Raw genomic sequence first — 12,464 nt, forward strand, 5'->3', positions numbered from 1 at the left:
ATAGCCTGCTGAAAAAAAACATTATTAGAAAGCCAAACAATGGCTAATTACTCTGCACTAATGTGCAAATGATGCTCTTCAGCAGCACTAAAACACTCAAATCACTGCTCAGCCTTATGACTGTTAGTTCTCTTTTTTTCAATATATAGTCTCGAAAAATATTAAACTTTCAATAATGAAATCATTTAACACTCTTTGAACTACAAATAAGTTTGAAGAATAAAATAGGAAACACAGGTCAAATCTATTACTAGAGATGTATTAACTTTACGTTTGAGGGAGATGCTGCTACAGCCTCAAGGGAGTGAAACTTTCCCAAAATTTGATGTACTGAATTATGAAACATGAGTGTGTGTTGGAAAGTGTAGTTTCATTGCTAGAAAGCAGTGAGCTTAATTAATAACTCATTAATAACAAATCGCAACACTAGGGAAATGAAGCATAAAAGCATAATAGGAATAAACTAGAACAATGAGGTAATAATTCAGTAGTTTTTGGATTATATTACAAAAAATATGAATACACATTTCCATTTTAAAATCTTCAAGGAATCATAATTGGGCATGTTGATTAATTTCTCAGTGTTTCAATGTAAAAGTCACTTTTAATGCAGTCACAGGTATGACTGAAATGCTTCAATTGATAATGTGAAGGATGGTTCACTCAAGTGAAAAACAGCAAGCACTAATGCTCGGTATTTAGACAGGCCGAGGTGGGGTCTTCTCGCAGAGCGAGAGGTCACAGAGAGATCACAGTGCCAAAAAAATGTTTTCTATGTCATCACTCTGAAAAAAAAATCATCTCCCATGAGGCATGACAGATCACTCACTCAATTATTGTAGCAAGCCTGCTTGCCCCTGCTGAGGCTGCACACCTGGGTCAAAAGACACAGCTGCATCAGTCATGATTGCAGCTGCTTAACACCACGGGGCTCAGCTCAAAGGTGAGTTTAACCCTGCTAAAGAGGGTTCTCTGCAGAGAGCATAATGGCTCTCTTCTGAGAAGCTAAATATACCAAGTAAATGGCCAGATTAATTCCTATCATTAAAATAAGAGCTGTGAATGTCAAAGAGTCCTTCTTGGCATCATTTATGCTTTAAAAGTTGGCTAAATATTCTGAACAGTGCATGAGGGGTTAAGACAGCATAAGACAATGAGATTTAAAAACGTATCAGCAGACTCATATCCACATGATACTATTTGATAAGCTTTTGAAAGCACTAGTATGCAATATTGCAAAGCGTTACACAAAGCCAGTAGAGCCTTTGTTTTGGTGTGAATACATCACCGTGAACTGTTGTCTAGCGTCACTTCAAAGCAATTAGGCCGTGAAGTCTGAGTTTAATTTCGATTAAAACTCCACAAAGTTGTATAACTGCATCACACAAGACATCAGAGCACAGAGGGGAAGAACATCAGAGAATGTTTAATTAAGCTATTGTTCAATTCTCTGTGAATAATATATGTTAAATGAATACATTCACTAAGAAAAAAAGTGGATGAACTATAGCATGCCGCAGTGTGAAGCTAAAGACCACAACAATGCAATTTTCTTCTTTCTCTCTGATGCTGTTGGTGTCTGCGTTAGTGGCAACTTACACGGCATTATCTTCTTCCTGCTGGTCTCCCTATTAGAAAATAAAATTTGTTTAGGTGCCTTCAAACCCAATTAGTGACCAAGATAGAAGGTTTCCAAAGTGTCACTGTACGTGTAAAAAGGTTGAGGCAGAATCATCGATTTAGGTGGGCTTGATTAAAGAAAAGCAAGAGGTTTTTAGGAAGTAGCATCAGAAGACCTGTATAGTTTGTTTCATGTTTTTTTAAATGAATTGTTTGATTTGAATACTAGTAGGACAGAAATGCTGTTAGACAGTTTACACAATGACACAGCTCTGGTTTCCACGGATAAGTGTCATTCACATCTGTTAAATTGTCATCTGACTGTTGACAGTGGATAACAACCACACAAATGTGATTTGCTTTCAATTCTTTAGACATTAAAGGCTCCATACATTTCAAATGTGAATTGCTGCAGTTAAAGGACACTTTCAACTATAATCTGCTTCACATCCAACCCGACCTGAAATAAACAGAACTCTGCAACAGAGATTCTTTCCATAACACAATGCCTGTTTTTCAAACTCTGTTCAATGAAAATAGGGTCAACAATATACTTTACCTTGTTGGGTTTCTGATATAAAACTACATGACATTATAAATTTGGATATAGGAAGGAGGAAAAATCTGTTAAAATCATTAGAAGTTGTTTGCAGGTGTAAATTAAACAAAAATCTTATGTTTTTAAAGTAAAGGATTTGACTGTTTTCTATAGGTTATAGTTTGTATTGAGACTCTAGTATTTTAGTCAAGTGGTTCAAAGCACAGACTGTAATTAAAAGATGGATATAGCGACCATGATGTCACGCATTAGTTAAGGACGTCTCGTTGTGAAACACTAAGCTGTTTGCCTTCGCCTTTACCATCTTGAACATGATGAGCAAGGGGAGGAGTTGTTTTCACAACCAAGAGTGTCGTGTCCCTGCTGGCCAATGGAAAGAATGCACTTCTGGAGGCACCTCTACAGTGGATCCAGGTTTTTAGACTTGAAAAATTTGTCCATCATTTACATAATCTATTGTTTCTAATAGTATATTGGTCAGGTAAAAAGACAAATGACAAGACACAAAGAAAGAAATGGTTTACCCAGTTCTTTTAATGAGCAGGAGAAGAGGACTGATGGTTTCATGCTGTCACGATGTAATCAAAATCAACACAGAAGGAAAATCCACACAAGTAAACAGACAGCACTTAATTTGCTCAGGGTCAGAGATGCTGTGAAGGGGGAAAATAAACTCAGAATAAAATAGCAATTTAAAAATGATACAGCAGACATTCACTTAGCAACATGTTTTAAAGAAAAATCCAAGCTCAGGTTAAATATACCTCTGCTCTGTTCATTTACAGTCATTTGATTCAGCTCAGCTCCTAGCACTACATCTAAGTCAGTCACTGTGGTTCCAGGAAAAACCCTGTGAATGTGTAGGTCAATACAGCTCCCGAAACCATGCATTTCATTTCAATTTAATAAGGTGTCACTGTGGTAAATGAGTGTGTCACATGCTGGGAAGTGACTCCTTAAGTCTGTAAGGAATTATCGTGGCTGGTCATGAAGCATACATGGATTTTTAATCACAAATTCTCACATGGAGCTGTTAAAAATGGCTATGTCGATTCTGATATATGTCATTTAACCAGATTGGACAAATAATACCTGCAGTCTGACAGGTTTAACCAAAAGAATGCCTTAGTAACAGCAACACTTTTTACTATATCATTTCTATCTTCCAGTCGACAGGAAAGCACACATAAAGAAGCAAACAAGCACAGGGATTCAATAAGAAGAATCAATATACTTTGTCATAATAGTATACTTCACCTGATTGTGACCCCCATGTGGGTGGCTCACTACAGTTTATCACAATAATGACCCTGTCAAGCATTCACAGAGTTTAAAGTAATTATTTTCAATACAAATGCCTGATCGTGTGGCACGTCTGTGGAATTTACGGGAAATAATTACTGTAAAAATCGGACGCTGTTTTTTTAAGCAAGGACAGCAATGGATTTCTGCTTTCAATTGTGCAATGGTCTGACAACATTCAAAATATAGATGGGTTTGTGAAATTGATATGGTTTTCTTATGCGTTGCAAAACTGGTCTTTTTTCTGTGAAAAAATCATCAATATCGTGCTTTAAGTTGCCTGATAATCCCTCCTCTATAGTGCAACTTCTCCATTATATTGTCATCCTCATGATAGTTAACATCCATTTTCTAGTAATTCCACTATTTCCAACTTTTCACTCTGCTGAGCTACATTTAAAGCTGTGGATCCAGAAGAATCCAGCAGTGTCCCGTCTGCTCCATTCATCAGTAAAGCTTTTACAATGGGTACACAGCCGTGCTGGGCAGCCAGGTGTAAAGGTGTGGCATTTCCATAATTTAAAGCATTGACATTTGCGCCATGGAATATCAAGTGGAGGACACTTGGAAAACTCACACTTTTACAGGCCACATGTAGTGGTGTCCATCCTTTACTCTCCTCTGTGACATGTGGGTCGGCCTTGGCTGACAAGAGTTTTGCTACCAAATCTGGCTTACTCTGGTGACAGGCCAGGTGTAGTGGAGTCCATCCGTTCTCACCTCTTGCATTTACACAACCACCCTGACTCTCCAGTTGGACCAGTGTTGCTTCATGTCCCTTTAGGGCAGCCAGGTGCATGGGGGTCCATCCCTGGATAGTAGTGGCATCTGGGTTGGCTCCGTTTGACAACAGCTGCCTACATATGCCTGTATGACCCTTCAGAGCAGCCAGGTGAAGTGGAGTATTCCCTTTGCTGTCTGCAATGTCAACAGTCGCTCCACTCTGTATCAACTGTCTGACTACTCTGTTATGGCCTTCCTCGGCTGATAGGTGAAGAGCAGTGCACAGACATTTGTCTGTCGCATTGGGATCTGCTCCATGAGTTAGGAGGAGTTTCACGATACTGAGATGCCCGTAGATGGAGGCCAAGTGGAGCGGTGTCCTCCCGTTTGCCTTCTCCTGTTCTACGACAGCTTCCTGCGATTGTCGCAAAAGCAGCAGGCGCACCACAGTTTCATGTCCATTTTGGCAGGCCAGGTGGAAGGGCATCCAGCCGGTTTTTTCCTGGGCATTGATGACAGCACCTTTGTCCAGCAGGAGTCGAACAGTCCTGTCATCGCCATTTTGAGCTGCAAAATGGAGTGGTGTCCAATCATCCTCATCTCCCAGGCTCCCATCTGCGCCATGTTCCAGCAACAAAGAGATGATGTCATATAGCCTGTTGAAAATAAGTTTCATTGATAGAGTACATTACAACTTAAAAATAAAACAGTCCTACACTTCAGAAAACTACATAATGCCACCTCATCAGGATCAAGACAAGCTTGACTTTGCTTAAAAAACATAAATAGTGGGGAAACGTGGACAAATCACTACATTATACTTTTGCAGTGACCCATGCCTACCAGATGTGGAACAAGAGTCAGAGATATCATGAAGTGCATGTAGTTTTGCAATCAAGCAACTAGAGTAGAGACAATGTTGCAGTTTTCAGGGATGTTTGGGCAATAGTTCAAGCACACTTAATCACTTAGATGATTTTTTGATCTCTGTGCGTGTGAACACTTTGTTGCATACGTGGATAAATACAGTTTCAGGAAATACATGTTTACTGGATATTTATGCCTTTCTACCAATCAATGCATAAATATTTTTGCACAAATGGGATGCCATAAATAATTTTAACATCAAGATTATTATAACATTTCTCAATATTTGTAAGAGTTTTATAGATACGGTATAATAAAAAGACAATGACAGCGATACTGAATCAATCTTTTCCTTTAGTTCTTAGTAAGAAAGCAAAAACTGTATTTCCCTCATTTTCAGTGCTTCTCTTAAACTTTGAAGAGAAGAGCAGGAAATCTGGTAAACCAAGGATCAAAATAGGCAGTTGTTAGCACAGCATTGTCCCTTAGTTGCTTGCAACTGATCTAAGACAACATACATAGGCTTATACATACCTCTGCAGAACAGCAATAAGAAGAGGAGTGTAACCTTTGGCAGTCGTACAGTTGACTTCGGCACCCAGATTCAGGATGTGCTCGACACTCTCTGAATCACCGCTAGCTACTGTGCAGTGAAGGAGTGTCTTTTTGCCGGAAAACTGTGAGGATACGTGTTCCCTTCTCACAGACTTCCTGAAACTGCCAAAGTCTTTTTTTGATAGCATAGAGAGAATGGCCTCCTTGTCATACTGGCCATCTGTTAAATAAAAAGAAATTTGCATTATACAGCTTAGTCTAATGTTAATGTCTCTATTTGAAGCTTTTGTAAGCCAACTTTTAAAGGGATGTAGAGCTTTTGAGTACTAGTGTTGAAGATGCAGTGCTGTGCAAAAGTCATTTTTTAAAGTGGCTTTCTGAAGGTCTTTTATAGTTTTTCTTTGGACATTGGCTGCTTTTTCACCTAATTTCAGTCCAGTCCATGTACCTGACCATTTTAACACTGACCTATGAATCACTCAAGGATATTAAAGAAACCTAACTCAAGGGATGAACCAGTGTTGTGTCTACACTGTATCTTTAAGCACTTTAAGTTCTAAGCCTGTCATCGCAAAAGCAAGAGAACACATTTTAACATGCGTTAAATAGTATTTTTTTACCAAGAAGCAAGTGTGCATTGAGTGTAAGGAGCAGATGGAAGAGAACATGGGGAGGTGGAAGTATAGCTTGAAAGTCAGTAAAAGCAAGATAGAATACATGTGTGAATACATGTGTTGAGCCTTTTTTTGGCCATGTGCAAAGATGCAAATGTCCCAAAAGTTATAAAGTGGATATTCTGGAGGAAGGCTGTTAAAGGTGGAGTGGCTGCTCAGGAAAAAAAGACACAACACGGAGAAGATTCATGGGTATTGTGAAGGCAGACATGCAAAGGGTTAGACTGATGAAAGAAGGACATGAAATGATCCACTGTGGGGAAGTGAGTATCTACAGCCATGTGTAAAACACGGTTTCTGCCTGGATTTCAGTAAGTGGTGTTGGGGACCTTTTTGAAACTGATTAAATTATGAATGCAGAAAAGTAGCATCAGATCCACCATGAGCCACCATGACTTTAACCCCCCATGAAGTAGTCTGAAAATAATCTAATTGCCAGCTTTTATGAGCGTGACTATGGTGCTAAAAAAAATGCCAGTGTGTTTTTTAAAAAATACCTGGACTGAAAAGCACACAATGGAACACAATCAGTGATGGATTGGCCTCCTCAGAGCCCGGACTTCAACATTACTGCAGCAGTGTGGGATCATTTTGATAGAGAAAAGAGAAAAGGCAGCCAACATCCAAAGAAGAGCTCTGAATGACCTACAGGAAGCCTCAAGAACTATTAAATAAATTACAAGAAAGCTGTCTATGAGAGTTCAGGCTGTGTTGAAGAATAGTGATGGTTGATTTTCACGCTTGTTAGAATTGCAGAAACTCTTCAATCTTTTTGCATGAAGTAATGTATTTTCTGGGTAGGTTGTCAGTCATCCAGGTCGTCGTAGTCTGATAATCTAATTATAACAGACTGTAAAAGTGAAAAGCATCCTGACCTATTATTTTAATGTTGTTCGCAACACTGGGTCAAAAGCATCAACAACGCATTACTGTCTCCTCCCCTGAACAACAGCTCCTCCACTCTATTGATTGTATTGACTCTATTTGTCAGTGTGAAAGGTGATGGATTTTTTTTTATGTGACGGCACTGTAAGCATCACTTTTGAAGTGTCAGCCCTGCAAAAATGATATTGAACTGAACATTTCCACCATGCTCTGAGAGCTGGTTTACCTGAAGGAGAGACTGACATCTCGGTATTAGTGATCTAAAATGGAAACAAAAGAAAAGAAAACAAAGGTTAATGGTTGTGATATCAGTCATCACAAGTGGCTTACAAGCACAATAATTAGTTATCGCGTGAGCTCCAGAGTTAAACAGAGTAATAAAAACTGACCACATTATTAATCTTATTTACACAGAATATTAGAAAAAATTGTTTGTGTGTGTGTGTGTGTGTGTGTGTGGGGGGGGGGGGGGGGGGGGGCACGCTATTTCATGCCTTGAAAATTTGTACAGAACTTCAAAGAAGGGACTGAGACCTACCCTAAGCTAGAAAAATCGTTTTAAATTTCCATTCAGTACTACCATGACTTTTATCCTTTTGAAATAATCTGTAGGTTACTAGACTGACTGCCATGAAGCGTCCATATTTTTTCCAGCCATTTTAACCTCTTATCCAGTTTAGGGTCATGGGGGCAGGTGGGTGAGTGGGTTAGAGGTTATCAAAGATAGCCCTTTCAAGTGTTAGTAACGTGTCAGTTTAGAGAATGGTGGTTTTCATTTTGGCAGTTGTTGTTTTTTAATGACCCAAATTAGTTTGTAGGATTTTTAACCACAGTTGAGGTGGCTGCTGGATGCGTTCTCCACTAACTCTGTTGGTTAATCTTATGATCGATTTTGTTGTTGTTGTTGTTGTTGTTTGTTTGCTTTTGAAGGAGCCGGGGGTGGCAGAAAACACTTGAAAGCAACTGGCTTTGAGGGCAAATCCTACTAAAACTGGCTCCCTTGACTCCCCTGACTTTTCATTTGGTGTAACACAATTGACATTTTAATCGGCCCCAGATGTACATTGTGCTAATTAGCGAACGCTAGTGAACATTATAGTCAAACTTACTATAATACCACTAATCTGCCCTCAAAGCTGGAGTAGATACAGTGCATACAACAGAGCAACTAGAGTGGAGTCTAAAGAGTGGAGTCAAACAAACCTTTTTCACTGATGAGAACAGCCAGGGATAATTTGCTTTCTGATCCGCATCTCCATTTTTGCCACTGTGAATTGGTCCCGGGACCTTAAAGACTTCGCTCAAAGCCTCCGTTTGCTTCACAAAGTCTGCACACAAACAGCAGAAAGAAAATCTTTGAATTGGCCTGTTCAAGTTAATGTAGTCACCAAAACCCAGTGAGGACTGCCCCTCTACAGCATGAATGGTCATCCAGGAATCGCAGGAGAATTATTTCATAGATACGGTACTAATTGTGGAGAGATTTGCGAACACGACAAATTGGACAAGGTGCAGTTTATGAATAAACATGGAGGTGATTTGTATTCATCAGCATGACTTCTCAAGTCATGAGTGTTTCTTTAAACAATGGTGACCCTGCTTCTTATTATGTAAATGATGAAAACCTCATTTGAATGTATGTATTTCACTGAAGCATTATAATGTGTTCCCTGGGAGCACATCATTGACTTTTGACTTTAAAATTACTTGCAAAGCTGAAAGGAACAACTTGACTATTTGTTGTTTATGCATTTATTTTTCTGAGTTCAAACACTGGTCTGATGAAACTGATGTGCACTAGTAATCTTATTAAAATCTGATTGCTGTGGCTCTGCTCTAGATGCTCGAATGCAAAACTGCACGTAGTGCAGGATATCTCTAAATCTTGTTCCACGTCTGGCTAGTAACCTGGACTGCCCTCTCCAACAAGTTTTACATTTAAAACATTTAAATTCATAAGAAAAAGCCCAAAAGCATCCTTTTGCCGCACCTGAAAACGGTGGCCTCTTCCTGTGATCATCGTCCCAGCACTGCTTCATGATGCTGATCATCTGTTCACACTCAGGAGGCCTCTGATCGGGTATCATAGTCACACAGGGCCTCTTCCCCTGCGACACCTGTAAGAGCACTGTGGTCACACTGCAACCTGCATCCAGATTTAGATGTAGATGAGCACATGCAGTAAGCAGTGAATGGAGCAAAGTGAACCTACTTGTTTGATGGCTTTTTTCAAAGTGTGTGTAGGGCACTGAGCCAAAGTATTCATTTGGGAGAGTGTAATTTTCTTCTTCTACAAATGATTCCTCTGATTATCCCTCTAATGTTTAAGTTCTCACATAAAAATAGCCACACTTTTAACCTCAAAATCCGATTATTTTTCTCTAAAACATTGTGGTTATGAATCCTTAGTGGCTTATTATCAATGTGGTATTGGTCTAGACATACCAAATGAATCATTGTGCTTTTAACATGTTTGTGGGTTTGTGCGTCATTACCATACTAAGCTTACAGACAGTTACTGTCGATATGCCAAGTTAAGATAACAACCTCTTGGCTTTGACTTTACTTTGAAAGCAGCATAAAGTTGATCTAATTCTGTAGGAAGACATCTGGCTTTTCTAACTCGTCTGACTTGCCACTTCAAAATCTTCACAGACAATTGTTTTCTCAGAAGGAAATGTCTAATAATGGAATCATGAGTACTAATTAAGCCAGTTTACCCCAAAGCTCATTTTGGTGACATGTTTTAAAGCTTCTGCGAGTTTTGTTTCATATGTTTCACAATGTTATTCACATCATTTAAGAACTATTTCTAAAAACACTGAAATGAAATCCCTTCATGTTTATGCAGTGTTACATAATTCCTTTCTAAAGAAACGCCTATTAATCATGGAATGAAGATGGGATTCATTTCAAATGAATAATTTCCTACCTGCATACGGTTTCTGTTGTGTCAGAATTTCCCACATCACAATTCCAAAGCTGCAAATCAAAGCAGAAGGAAGCACTTCAGTCCTGGCGTTCTCATTTTGGCATACTGTGTATTCATTGAACTTTGTGGATGTCCTCCTCACACATAAAAGGCATTGAAAGCTCTTTTTTGTTCAATGAAAAGCTTTTCAGCAATGAAAAATAAATAAATAAAAGTGCAAAAACGAGTGAGTGATATACATCTAATATGTCCCTCTGACTTCTGAAAGATTAAAGTGTATATATATTGTACAGCAAGGTTACACTGTGTGAAGTGTGAACTGTGCGCTGAATCAGAAAAAAAGCTGTGATTCTGATGGTGCAATTTCAAAAACACCCTTGGCAAGTCACCTGTAAACATCAAAGGTAGTTCCTGGAGGATCGGGGGAGTGAGTGAAGGTCTCTGGAGGAATGTAACTTATGTTCCCTCTAGCAGCCAGACGCTCCATGAACAAGGTCTTGTTCATGCCCTCCTCCCAGTGGATTAAACCAAAATCTGAAATCTTAGTGAAAAAAACCACACACACACACACACACACACACACACACACACACACACACACACACACACACACACACACACACACAAAACAAGAATAAGACAATGTTATCGAATTAAAATAGAGCGCTCTGCAGAGCTCAGAATAAGCCAGGAGTTCATTTTAAGTTTCCAGAAGTTTACTGACCTTGATGTGGAGATGATCGTCCACAAGGATATTGGAAGTCTTCAGGTTAAGATGGAGTAGTGGAGGTTTCATGCTGTGAAGGAAATTCATGCCCAAGGAGGTCTCATGAATCATCTGAAACTTCTTCGGCCACATCAAACTGTGACTGGCTAGAAGATTGTTCAGGGACCCATTACTCATGTACTCCATCACAAGTGCAGTCACTTCACTGCACATGCCATATATGGGAATTATGTACTTGAATTTCAATTTGGCTATGCTGGACACCTCCTCTATTATTTTCCTGGAATAGAAAAAAAAAAGGCTGTGATTTTATTCGAATTTTGAACTTTGACCACTGGAAATGCTTTCTGTGAAAAACATCAAAAGTAGATGTGGTGAGAGCGATGGATACAATGAATCCAATAGTTTTTGTACAATTCAAGATGAAGTCCGAGTCCAATAAGCATTACCAAATGTTAGTTTAATCTTGAATTTGTTCCAGTTCACTGATATTTGCCTTGGACAATATACTGTTTACCTTTTTTAGAATAGGTAGTGATGAATCTCTTGGCTTAAGCCATGTTAATTCTGTAGTTGGTTAATGTTTAACTAATACATATTCACCAATCAGTTGTCATGTCTGGTTCAGAGGAGCAGAAATGTGTGTGATTAATCATAGCTGTGTTGTAACAAGTCCACGTGGTGTTTCACATTGCATTGTTCTGTACAGCCGTTACACTCCTACTGCCAAGTCTAAGTGCTCCCTGTTGCCTGTGATGGTGTTAATTTAGGCCTTCAGAGAGTGCGTGGTGCTATAATATAGTGGGGTGGGATTCGTTGAAAGCTTTGTCATATTACAATAAGATATCCTGGCATCGCAAATGCTAATTAAACGATAAGCTGTGGGCCTTTCCTTTCTATAGACCCAATATTCTTCAAAGTATTCTAACAATTATAACTTAGTTCCCACCTGTAAAAGTTGTTTCCACACAAGGTTGTGTCAAACGTTTTCAACGCACAGTTTTCCCGCCAGAGCTTGACCTTGACCTGGTACACCTCACCAGATTTGCATTTAGCCACCTTGATCCAGTCAGCCTCAAAATCATCCTTCTGGAAGTTCCTGAACTGCCCAGGAGCTCGGTCAAGGCGATCCATGAGTGCAAAGCTCCTCTCTCACACAACCCCTCAAAACAATCTCAGTCTCTAATCCTTCACATCAACAGGGTTTATCTTCCAGATCAACACTGATGAGCAGCACCGCAGGAGCTTGTGTCTCACACAGGGAGAGAAAAAGCCCAAGAACACAGACACACTTTAAAATAAGTGGAGCTAGCTGTGTGGAAGTTACGAGGAGTGATATCCAAACTAAACTACACTCCAGATCTGTGGGCGGAGCTGAGCTGAGTTGTAGAACTTGTTTGCTCTGCAATGCTGCAAAGCTGGTTTTTAGCAGCCGAGACTGCTGTCATTGCTTTCGGTCAATAGTGAAAGAACTTTTTCTTTCTCCTCTGATGCCAAGTTGCGATAATTTTTACATGCCAGTGCACTCATGTTATACCATTCTGTTTAGTGTGTCTGTCAAAACACTAAAACCACCAGAAGTAAGGTGAATGAGACTGAACACATCACTGCAGTGGTCTG

General features: G+C 39.5%; 1 protein-coding gene across 1 annotated transcript; it reads right to left on the reverse strand.

Moving 5' to 3' along the window:
* Window positions 1-2,695: 2,695 nt before the first annotated feature.
* On the reverse strand, window positions 2,696-12,173 carry ankk1 (ankyrin repeat and kinase domain containing 1). Its single transcript, XM_012917131.2, has 9 exons — window positions 11,794-12,173; window positions 10,842-11,124; window positions 10,507-10,658; window positions 10,118-10,167; window positions 9,176-9,331; window positions 8,389-8,513; window positions 7,412-7,445; window positions 5,606-5,846; window positions 2,696-4,860 (listed from the first exon to the last, which is right to left on the reverse strand). The coding sequence occupies exons 1-9, from the start codon at window positions 11,976-11,978 to the stop codon at window positions 3,819-3,821; spliced, it is 2,268 nt and encodes a 755-aa protein (XP_012772585.1). The 5' UTR covers window positions 11,979-12,173; the 3' UTR covers window positions 2,696-3,818.
* Between the last annotated feature and the right edge of the window lie 291 nt (window positions 12,174-12,464).

This window comes from Maylandia zebra, linkage group LG14, assembly GCF_041146795.1.
Source record: "Maylandia zebra isolate NMK-2024a linkage group LG14, Mzebra_GT3a, whole genome shotgun sequence".
Taxonomy (NCBI): domain Eukaryota; kingdom Metazoa; phylum Chordata; class Actinopteri; order Cichliformes; family Cichlidae; genus Maylandia; species Maylandia zebra.

Bases quoted from the DNA above. Each gene is read 5' to 3' on its own strand.
- ankk1 (XM_012917131.2), bottom strand. From the start codon at position 11,978: ATGGATCGCCTTGACCGAGCTCCTGGGCAGTTCAGGAACTTCCAGAAG. The intron at 11,125-11,793 runs GTGGGAACTAAG...TTTCTATTCCAG, and splicing joins TGTGGAAACAACTTTTACAG to GAAAATAATAGAGGAGGTGT. The intron at 8,514-9,175 runs GTGCGGCAAAAG...GTTTGTGTGCAG, and splicing joins GAAGAGGCCACCGTTTTCAG to ACTTTGTGAAGCAAACGGAG.